General features: G+C 43.9%; 1 protein-coding gene across 2 annotated transcripts in view; it reads left to right on the top strand.

The window, feature by feature from the left end:
* Window positions 1-523: 523 nt before the first annotated feature.
* Window positions 524-11,902, top strand: part of evla (Enah/Vasp-like a) — a 30,306-nt gene continuing 18,927 nt past the window's right edge. For both annotated transcript variants that reach the window (XM_063908713.1, XM_063908714.1), the window contains exon 1: window positions 524-853. In XM_063908713.1, the coding sequence (XP_063764783.1) occupies window positions 765-853 (89 nt within the window). In that variant the 5' untranslated portion in view covers window positions 524-764. The remainder of the gene's footprint in view (window positions 854-11,902) is intronic.

Genomic DNA, 11,902 nt, shown 5'->3' with positions numbered 1-11,902 from the left:
GTTAGTTAATTACTCAGTGGCTGTTAATGGACCTTTAACACACACACACACACACACACACACACACACACTTCCAGTGTGCTGAGCATGTTGGTGTGTACTCCCCCGCTGCATGTGTCCTCTGAGCCAAAGGACACACCGATCAATGGGAGCCGGCCTCAGTATGGACCACTGGGTGTACAGGCTGGATTTAATACCATGTGGCTATGGCAACAGCAGGCTGGGGGGGGGGGGTACCAGCAGAAAACCCCAACAACACCCCCCCACCCCAAAACACCCCACCACTGACATTAATGTATGGGGATGGGGGGTAAAAGCTGGTTGAGACGGAAATGAGGTAATCTCCCTTGGGTTAACAGTATGACAATAGCACACACACACACACACACACACACACACACACACACACACACACACACACACACACACACACACACACGCTCATCTGTCAAACAACAGGCTGGTCAATGACTTCATCTCTGCCAGTCTGTCCGTCAGTCATCTCTTTGTTGCTGGAGAGATCATCAGCAAACGCAGGAATACAAGAATTCCGATTTTAGAGACGTGTTTAATCTTTTCTCAAATGTTTTTGTTCATTGTGCCGCTGCTGTTTGTAGTTCATCTGGAATCCGGCTCTCTGCAGGAGGATTAAACTGCTTTTAAAGAGTAATGTTTTTGAGGTGATGGAGCAGCACAAGAGGGACTCATAAACGTGTTGTAGACGGATCGCTGCGGTCGCTGTTGTTGTTTTCCTGTTTACCAAAATGGACGTACAACGGTTCCAAGTGCTTCGTTTCTGCCTCCCTCAGAGTGTCAGTGACTCAGGGTTGTTCTACAGCCACATCGCTGCCAGGTTTGTACAAACACTTTTATGGCAGTGTGTGTGTATGTGGTCATTTTCTACTTCCAGTACATGTCAGCGATGACTGATGGAAGATAAATGTCAAAGGAAGGAAGGAAGTAAAGTGAGAGAAACATGGAGATAAAAAAAGTAGGGAACTTTAATTCTAAATATGTGAACTTGTTTGATATTTCTGTTAATGAGGTGCGATCGCTGTGTTGTTGTTCCAGCAGTATGGATATTTCCCTGTTTCAATCAAAGCCAAAATACTAATCTGTAATCTTAATCTGGCTGCATCAAACTGTGATTCAGACGCAGAATATAAATTGTTTTGGATTAGTTATTGTGTGCGTGGATGACTATATTTGGCACAAGAGCGCAAAAAAGCAACTCTTTGTATAAGAGTTAGGTGTCAAAAGTTGTGACTCTGATCTGTTTTGATGATCCTCTTTGTGTTGTTTTTTCCTCCCGCCTGATCGCATCCTTTCAGTGAAAACCAGAGTGATGCAACCCTCTGTGTGAACACCGAGCAGCTTCTTTATTCTAAACACTCGGCTGCCTCTCATAGAGCACCTCTGAATAGCAGCGCTCTGTAAGCGCTCCATACATGTTTAATTCACACGGGTATTGAAGACATCATAGCTTCTGGCTAAAGTGGCAGTCTTTCGGGCCAGCGCACTCCTCTTCCTCTCTGTTTTCTGCTGGCAGGAGGGATGATATGGAGAGGGGAGGGAGGTTTGGTGGCTGCTGCTGTCCCAATTGAGAAAAAGAGGATCAAAGAGTCCTGTTGGCTGTCTTGTTATCACAAGGGAGAGGAAGAAGGGGATTTAAAAATAAAGGACAATGAGGTTGTATGTACACTATGTGCAGCTGCTGCTTCAAACTGACCTGACTGTATGGGACACCAGAGCCCTGAACCTGAGAGGAGCAGCTTCATCATTCAGCTATATATAATTTACCTCTTTGTTTTATTTTACGGTCATTAAAATCTTTGATATTTTAATACATTTATTCAGCCCAGAGGACTGTAATGTAAAACAAAACAACAAACCTCAGGACGACAAATTGGCAGAGATGTAACCAAATTTGGGAGAAGAATTAATACAAACCATGAGATTATTTCATCAGATATTTCGGCATTGCGTTTATCTTTTCTAACCCTATTTGACTGCCACCAAGGGTTTGATTTGTTCGTCAGTTTGTCAGTTGGATTATAGAAAAAGTACTAGCTTGATATCCATTGACTTTTAATTAAAATAAAATAGAAAATGTACAAGATCACGAGGAAAAAAAGCACATGTAGTGATAAAGCCTGTTAAACATATTCCCCTAATCCTGAGTGAACAGGAGATAAGATAAGATAAGATTCTACTTTATTGTCATTGCACAGAGTACAAGTACTAGGACAACGAAATGCGGTCTCTGCATTTGACCCATCCTAGTGTTAGGAGCAGTGGGCTGCCATTATGTACGGCGCCCGGGGAGCAGTGTAGGTAACCAGTGTCTTGCTCAGGGACACCACGGTGGCACTTGGTCTTTCGGGGACTTGAACTGGTGACCTTCCAGTTCCCAGGCCAAGCCCCTATGGACTTTGCCACCACCGCTACAATAATACAAATACAGCATGGAGAAACCAAATGACCGTATTAAGTGAATGTTCACTAACTGAAATATTCTATGTTAGTATTCAGTGTAGTGAAGCTCACCATTCTTTCAGGTATTATCCAGTACACCTGTAATCATGTATTTCCTTTTATTGCAAAACATGTGAGTCCCACTGACAAAGGCGTACAGAATATAGGTCAAAATGCAAATGTTCTGAGCGGCAAACTGATGCATCATGGATGAGATTGAGCTTTTTGCACACAAGTGGGACATTTAGCTAAGATCATAAGCACATTAATGCCATCATCAGTTCTCTCTCTCTCTCTCTCTCTCTCTCTCTCTCTCTCTCTCTCTCTCTCTCTCCCCCCATGTGGGCTTACTTGTAGGCTTTCTGCAGTATTACACAGTACTTTATGTATCATCGGGGCAGGAAACATACCACGGCTTAGTTCAGTTCTAACAATCTGGACAACATGATAGATGAGGGATGTTGACGTGTGGCTGACTTTGCAGGGATACCGCCCTTTTGTTGATGAAACTGAGATGCATTAGTGGAGAAGATATATTTATGCCTTTTTAAAGCTTAGTTTTTAAGTATTTTATCCTCACTGTTGTAGTCCTTCTGATGATTAAAGCACATTACTTCCATGTACAGTGAAATACAACACAAGGAAAAATCAAGTCCAAACTATCCGTAGGAGTGTTGTGGAATTAGGCTCTGTATGTCTCTGAGTGTAGTTCCGTTTAATATACATTTCGTTTTTAAGGATGACTTTACTGTTAACTCAGTTTTTGCATCACTCACAATGAATATTCTCACACGCTGATGATTATCAGGTTTAATTTGAATTACGTTCATCACCAGATGATGGTGCTGAAGAAAACGTTAAGGATTACCCAAGTTATGCTGAGGTAAATGTTAATGTCTGCACCAAGTTCTATGGAAATCCATTTTTTAAAAAGTGAGATATTTCAGTATGGCGCACGGCAGTAGATCAAATAAAAAACAATACAACTATAACAGTTCGATTTGACATACACGGCTTAATTTACTGTGCTTAAATTATACTCCATATTACTGTGTGTGATTACCTCTCCTCTGCATGTGGTTGTGTGTGCATGTATTTCCTCTGTGTTTGTGCATGTACAGTGGGGCAAAAAAGTATTTAGTCAGCCACCAATTGTGCAAGTTCTCCCATTTAAAAAGATGAGAGATGCCTGTAATTTTGATCATAGGTATACCTCAACTATGAGAGACAGAATGAGAAAAAAAAATCCAGGAAATCACATTGTAGGATTTTTAAAGAATTTATTTTCAAATCATTGTGGAAAATAAGTATTTGGTCAATAACAAAAGTTCATCTCAATACTTTGTTATATACCCTTTGTTGGCAATGACAGAGGTCAAACGTTTTCTGTAAGTCTTCACAAGGTTTTCACACACTGTTGCTGGTGTTTTGGCCCATTCCTCCATGCAGATCTCCTCTAAAGCAGTGATGTTTTGGGGCTGTCGCTGGGCAACACGGACTTTCAACTCCCTCCAAAGATTTTCTATGGGGTTGAGATCTGGAGACTGGCTAGGCCACTCCAGGACCTTGAAATGCTTCTTACGAAGCCACTCCTTCATTGCCCTGGCTGTGTGTTTGGGATCATTGTCATGCTGAAAGACCCAGCCACGCTTCATCTTCAGTGCCCTTGCTGATGGAAGGAGGGTTTCACTCAAAATCTCACGATACATGGCCCCATTCATTCTTTCCTTTACAGGATCAGTCGTCCTGGTCCCTTTGCAGAAAAACAGCCCCAAAGCATGATGTTTCCACCCCCATGCTTCACAGTAGGTATGGTGTTCTTTGGATGCAACTCTGCATTCTTTCTCCTCCAAACACGACGAGTTGAATTTTTACCAAAAAGTTCTATTTTGGTTTCATCTGACCATATGACATTCTCCCAATCCTCTTCTGGATCATCCAAATGCCCTCTAGCAAACTTCAGACGGGCCTGGATATGTACTGGCTTAAGCAGGGGAACACGTCTGGAACTGCAGGATTTAAGTCCCTGGCGGCGTAGTGTGTTACTGATGGTAGCCTCTGTTACTTTGGTCCCAGCTCTCTGCAGGTCACTCACTAGGTCCCCCCGTGTGGTTCTGGGATTTTTGCTCACCGTTCTTGTGATCATTTTGACCCCACGGGGTGAGATGTTGCGTGGAGCCCCAGATCGAGGGAGATTAGCAGTGGTCTTGTATGTCTTCCATTTTCTAATAATTGCTCCCACAGTTGATTTCTTCACACCAAGCTGCTTACCTATTGCACATTCAGTTTTCCCAGCCTGGTGCAGGTCTACAATTTTGTCTCTGGTCTCCTTTGACAGCTCTTTGGTCTTGGCCATAGTGGAGTTCAGAGTATGACTGTTTGAGGTTGTGGACAGGTGTCTTTTATACTGATAACGAGTTCAAAAAGGTGCCATTAATACAGGTAACGAGTGGAGGACAGAAGCCTCTTAAAGAAGAAGTTACAGGTCTGTGAGAGCCAGAAATCTGGCTTGTTTGTAGGTGACCAAATACTTATTTTCCCGAGGAATTGACCAATTAATTCATTAAAAATCCTACAATGTGATTTCCTGGATTTTCTTTTCTCATTCTGTCTCTCATAGTTGAAGTGTACCTATGATAAAAATTACAGGCATCTCTCATCTTTTTAAATGAGAGAACTTGCACAATTGGTGGCTGACTAAATACTTTTTTGCCCCACTGTATATCCTCTGTGTGTTTAATGTGTGTCAACACAACAGAGTAGAGAAAGCAATTTCCCTGTAAGGGATTAATAAAAGTATGTCTTCTTCTTCTTCTTGAATCAGGCGAATATGTTCCATATACTGTCATTTAGCAGTGTTACATCCCTTGCTTCAACTTTGCTGCTATTCTTGAGATATATGACATCTTTCAAGTTTCTCGCTGTTTCCCTCAAAACAAGATGACCCAGCTTAGTTCACTCACTTAGAAATGACACACTGTTTCTCAGCAATGAAGTTGGCTTTTGCTGTTTTTAGAGCCCGCGGGCTTTCTTCCCTCCATGCTGCTGTTAACAGTGCTTTCCCCATGGAGCAGATTAGAGGTCTTGTACGAGCGTTAAGTCTGGGTTAATTTAGATTTAAGACTGCAGTGAGGTAATGATCGGCCTGCCTGGCTCTGTCTCTAATCCAGGCAGACTGACAGACCTCTTCTCTCTGTCAGCTGGACCCCGGAACACACCCAAACACACACAGGCATCCATACTGTAAATGTATACCCCCACCATACCCTACACAGGGGGGGGCTTTGCCCTCCCCCAAAATACCCAGTGAACCCCAGAGGCTTAAATCCTCATGGTGATGAAATAATAACAGGCAACTAACCAAATCCATACACAGTAATTCATCTGTGTTTGGTGGGGTTGTATTGCTATTGTTCTGGGGACCGGGCAAATTCAACTTTTAACCGTTCTGGTGAGGACATGTGTGCATTATGTAACAACTTTCTCTGGTGTATATATATATATATATATAAACCTACTTCACATTGAAAATAGAAGGCTCAAAAAAAGCACAAAAGCAGGTTTATTATTATTATATAAAGTAGAAGTTCAAAATATAAAAAAATCACAGTGGAAAAAAAGAGATGATTAGACTCTTAATACGAACAAAATCACTCCAAAGACAAACATTAAAAGACCTTTGAAAAATCATCTTCCTCAAGAAATTTCATTGAATTATTTTCAAATATGATCAGATTCCTTGTATTTCTCCTTAGACAGACAACGTTTTAGCTTCAAATAAACAGAATATAAGATCTGAATATAAGATCTGTCCATTAAGTTTATAGTTTACTGTGAATCTCCTTCAGTAAACAGTTGAGGGCATAGTGAACTTTACTTTTGTAGCAGTGAACAAAGATATTATTACATTCTTCCATACTCTTGTATGCAACTTACACAAATAATGTATTCATTTTGTTAAGGTTTGGCCTTGGTTTTTAGAATAAGGGTCAGATTAGGTACATGTATTTATTAGTGATTCTCTGGGTTAGAGAATATCTTGTGTCAATGAGTTATAATAAGACAACATGTGTGTGCCGTACTGTTTCTGTTTCCCTAAGCCGGCCCTTCACTAAAATATCATTGGTTGTTATTTTGGGTACACACAGTATGGTACCATTATAAACTGTGTGTGGGAGTATAATTATGTATTTCTCTTCCTGTTTGAAAAGAGTGGCAGTCTTCACAACATAAGGCTATGAATCTCAAGTCTGTTTTTACTTTACATTTCACCGTTTTCTGTCTGTACATCCCCCTTACGTCCAGGTCAAACCCAAACTGGATAAATAAGGCCTTTTATTCAGTTTGGAGTCTCCCCACTACCCCAGACAGCATATTGCTGTGTTGAGATGAACACAAGTCTACCTTAGGATGCCATTATTTACTATCCAACCCTCAGATTGCGTTATAAACCCTCCCTGACACTGACTGCATGTCTCTATTATGTTCAGGACCAACCAGGGATGCATCACAGTGTGTAATTATCACGCTGCTGCACGAGGAAGCCTCTCTGGGTGCTTCCCTCTCTCTCAGCTGGCTTTTATTATCCAGGAGGTTCTGATGTTTTTTTTAAGCGTGTTAATTAGCATGAAATGAATTGATTAATTGGATATGAGGAGTTGTCACCAGCCGTGCAGATTGACTACTGCACCTCTAAGATGCATAAATAATCAGGGTTATCTGTCTTTTCTTTGTCAGTACATCGGATGCGAGTGTTGAGAGGTTAATTATGATTTTCTGTTTGCGTTCATCAAACCATCATGTCCCCCTGTTATACATGAATGGGGCAGAACTGGTGCTGGTTACATGGTGTGTGCCAGGACTCTTTGATTCCCCTTAAACAAGGTCTGTGCAGCTGATGCCCCTAAAGGCAAATTATTTGAAGCAAAATGTTTGGAATTGGTTTGTTGTTTATTACAAGGATGTTTTATATTTCTCTTCTGTTCAGAGATCCTTTCTTTTATTTGAGCTTGTGATTTGTGAATGAATCAGTTTGTCCTTGGATTGCCCTCTAGCTGTATCATTGTATAATGTAGCAGATGTGTCAGGAAATTGCACAAACACTAGCTTTATTCCTGTATACTTATCAACATCTAAAAATACTTATCACTACAAACTGCAACAGTAACTGTTTTCTGTGGTTGTATTTACAGCTGCAAGTTGGAAGTAATAGGTGATATTTTCATCAGTATAGAAATGATCACTTCAGGGTGCAGAAATGACGAGGCATCCCGCCTTGCAGGTGAAATTTACAGGTCTTAAAGTTCATAGTTTGAGTTGAGCCAATGCAGTCTGTCTTTTCCCATTTTCTCTCGTCCCTCTTCCGTCACATAAAGTGATAAATTACCCCCAAAATACTATTGAAAAGAATACAGAAATGTCGATCTGTACTTTATTAGGTCATTTATCTTTGGAAAAGTAGTTAACTAGGTTTATTTGGAGCTGCGTCATGACCACACAAGAGCTAAGCTAACTGCGCCCTGAAAAACTATGTAATACATCATTTCAATTTTTCTATCTTCAAAATTAAGTAACTGCTGTTATGAGCTGGTAAACAATTAGCTTAGTATGATGGCCTCACAGAATGTCCTTATTCTGCTATCCAACTAGCTAAACACCTTCCCACAATGAGATCCGGACACCGAGGGTGAAGATGACTCTTTATATGGGAAATTGTGAAACTGAAATACACACAGTACATACACCAGTAAATATATGGCAATATGAGTTACACATAAATGGCTCAGACAGATGCGAGCAATACAAGGCTATTCAAAGCTAGCAGGGCAAATAAACTGTAAAACTCTGGCTGGAAATTATAAGGCATTATTCTTAATGTAATTAGTTTTAGGCACAAATGTCATAACAACATGTACTTACAGAGAATGCCTAGGAACAACTACGCAGGAAAAGCATAATAAACGTCCGTGCTGCTCTTAACCATGCTGTCTACTATTTCTTCTTCTGGCTTTCTGCCTACTTCCTGTAGCTACAGTGCATCGAGTATCAAAATAAAAGTCTCCACATCGTTTAGTCTAAAATAACTGCTGGCAGAGCCAGAACACTCCCCGTCTGGTATCTTTAGAGATACCATAACACATAAAAATGACACATTACTCTGGGGATAGAAGGAACACTAGTTCTGTAATAGGTCTTTGTTTTCCCTTGCTGAACAACCTTGACTTCAGCCTTTCTTATGAGACCATCTTGACTTGGAACAGTCTTAACAACGACCCCCATAGGCCACTCATTCCTTCGGGCCTGTTTCTCCTTGAGAAGGACTACGTCTCCTGGCTTGAGATCTGGTCTCTTGTGTTGCCACTTCTGCCGGGACTGCAGAGTAGCAACATACTCCTTACGCCATCTGTTCCAGAACTCGTCGGCCAGCAGTTGAACGCGTTTCCACTGGTTCTTTAAGATCTCCCTTGGACTGCAGCTGCCTAAAGGTGGAAGGGATGTGCCTGATTTCTGGGTCAGCAGGATGGAGGGTGACAAAATGTGGGGATGCTCAGGGTCCGATGAGACTGGTATCAAAGGACGGGCATTAATTATGGCTGTGACCTCGGCCAGGAAGGTAGTGAGTGTCTCATGTGTAAGATGTGCTTGTCCAGCACACAGCAGCATGCTGTCCAGTATGCGCCGTGCAACGCCGATCATCCGTTCCCACACTCCACCCATATGGGATGAATGGGGTGGGTTAAAGGTCCATGAACATCTTTCTTCTTGCAGGAAATTCTGGACCTTGCCCCGCTCTGTGGTGCTGATGCCCATTTCTCGGCATGCACCAACGAAGCTTGTCCCACAATCTGAGCGCAACTGTTTGGCTGGGCCACGCAGCGCGAAGAAACGCCTCAGGGCATATCGGCGGTTGTTAGGTAGACTCATCCGCGGCTGGCGGAAAGGTAGCGGAGCCACCCAACTGTTCGCTGAATCCTGAAAGACTTCATTCTCCATTGTCTCAAGGAACAGGAGATCTTCCATTGATGGCGCTAACTTGTGATCGTTCCTGGTTTGCTGGAAAACTGATACGCCCAGGTTGTCACTGTGTGTCACTTTGCTGACAGGCTGGGGCTGATCAGGGAAGAAGAGTCTCTCCTTTACCTTCAAGTGGTTCTTACAAGGGGGCAGGCAGCTTGGTCTGCCGTTTTCAAGGATGTACGTTTTCATACTAGTGACCTCAGGAAGCCGATGTGTGCTGCCCAGGCACACATCGCCGACTATCACCCACCCTAAGTCTAGCCTCTGTGCGTAAGGTGCGTCATGTGGTCCATTGATCTGTTTACGCACCTTGTGCACTCTCAGCATGTCCCTGCCCAGCAGTAGCAGGATCTCAGCACTCATGTCGATCTGTGGTATTTCACTGGCGATAGCTCTTAGGTGGGAGTGGCTGTGTGCGGCAGCTGGAGTTGGTATTTCTTCTCTGTTGTTAGGGATCATATTGCACTCCAGGAGCGTGGGTAGAGTTAGGCTGATGTCGCCATCCGCAGGTTCAATGACGAACCCTGTAGCTCGCCGACCGGACGCCTCACCTACACCAGAGCAGGTTTTCAGAGTGTAAGGGTATGTGGGCCCACTCATACTGAAGATGTCAAAAAACTCTGAGCGCGCCAGCGACCTGTTGCTCTGGTCGTCTAGCATGGCGTACATCCTCTTGCCCTTGTTGCGGCTGTCTGCTGGGTAGACCGTCACAAGGCATATCTTGGAGCAAGACTTGCCATTGAAGCCTTCCCCGCATACCTCCGTGCATTTGGAAACCACTGCAGTTTCTGGCGCTTCATAGCTCTCCCCGCCATTCTCTGATGGGGGTGGTGAGGTCTTGGAGACCCATGGAGCTGGGCCTGGGTGCATCGCTGTTGGGTGTCTATGGCTATAACACTCAGTGCATTTGATTGCTGCCTCACAGTCTCGGGCCATATGCTTATTTGACGCACAGCACTTAAAACAAATGTTATTCTCCTTTAATATTTTCATTCGTTCATCCATTAGCTTTTCTCTGAAGCCGCGGCACCTTTGCAGGGAGTGTGGTTTTTGATGCACAGGGCATTGCTTCTCTGGGTCTTCGACAGTGAGCGTGGGGTTAGAGTGGGCAATGTCAGTTTTGTGCACAGAGACTGTTCTGCGGCTGCTGTTGTGAGTTTCACTAAACTTATCTGTCCTGTTTGCAGCACTAGAGAGAGAAAAACTAAAGCTTGGGTCGTTGCGTGCCTTTGCCTGCTTGCGCACGAACTCTAGAAAGAATTGGAATGGAGGATAGGGAACCCTAAATTCTTGTTTGTATCGTGAGCCTTCCATTACCCACTTGTCCTGCAGCCCATATGGCAGTTTCTCCACTATTGGGTTTATACCCCTTGCTGTGTCGAGATATGATAGGCCAGGTAAGTATCCCTCACGCTTTGCAGACTCAATCTCCAATAGCAAATCAGATAGCTCTCTGAGTTTATGGGGCTCCTTGTGGGATATTTTAGGAAATTGTTCGAGTTTCCTGAAAAGTGCACCCTCTATAGCTTCGGGCGAGCCATACATCTCTTCTAACCTCTCCCATACGAGCCATAACCCTGCTGCTTGATCTCTCACGTTCACTGATCTAATGCGGCGTGCTTGCTCTGCAGATTCTGGGCCTAGCCATCTTATTAGCAGATCTGTCTCTTCTCCTGCTCTGAGGTCTAGGCTTTCAATGGTGTTCACGAATGAGCCTTTCCAGGATAAGTAATTTTCTGGCTTATCATCAAACCTGGTGAGTCCTGATGACACCAGCTGACTTCGTGCTAGGTACCTCGCCAAGTCAAATGTAGCTGTGTCACTGGAGCGGTGAGGAGCCCAGGGTCTGGTGGGGCTGTGGTCATTATACCTGGGTGTGTAAGCCATTACGCCTGGCCTGAGGGGGCTGTGGTCAGCGTACCTCGATGTGTGTGCAGGTAAGCCTGACCTGAGTGGGTTGTGGTCAGCATGCCTGTATGTGTGTGCAGGTAAACCTGACCTCAGTGGGTTGTGGTCAGCGCACCTAGAAGTGTGAGGAGGTAAGCCTGACCTGAGAGGGCTGCGATCAGCGCACCTGGATGTATGAGGAAGTAAGCCTGGTCTGAGTGGGTTGTTCTCAGTGTGCCGGGATGCGTGCGCAGGTAAGCCTGGCCTGAGTGGGTCGTGGTCAGCGTGCCGGGATGCGTGAGCAGGTAAGGCTGTATGCTGTGGCTGACTACCCAGGAGCTCAGTGCAATTGTGTCTGCCCGCACGACCCTCGTCCGCATGGGGGACACCATCTGCGAGGTGGTGGTCGTCAGGAGCTGGGGTGTTACTTTCCTTATCTCCACATACGGATACATATGTGCTATGATTGTGGGGCATTTGCTCGTCCTGTGAGCATAAATCTACGGGTGAACGATAGCTGCCA

This window comes from Eleginops maclovinus, chromosome 19 (genome assembly GCF_036324505.1).
Source record: "Eleginops maclovinus isolate JMC-PN-2008 ecotype Puerto Natales chromosome 19, JC_Emac_rtc_rv5, whole genome shotgun sequence".
NCBI lineage: Eukaryota > Metazoa > Chordata > Actinopteri > Perciformes > Eleginopidae > Eleginops > Eleginops maclovinus.
This window is presented reverse-complemented; position numbering and strand designations above follow the sequence as displayed.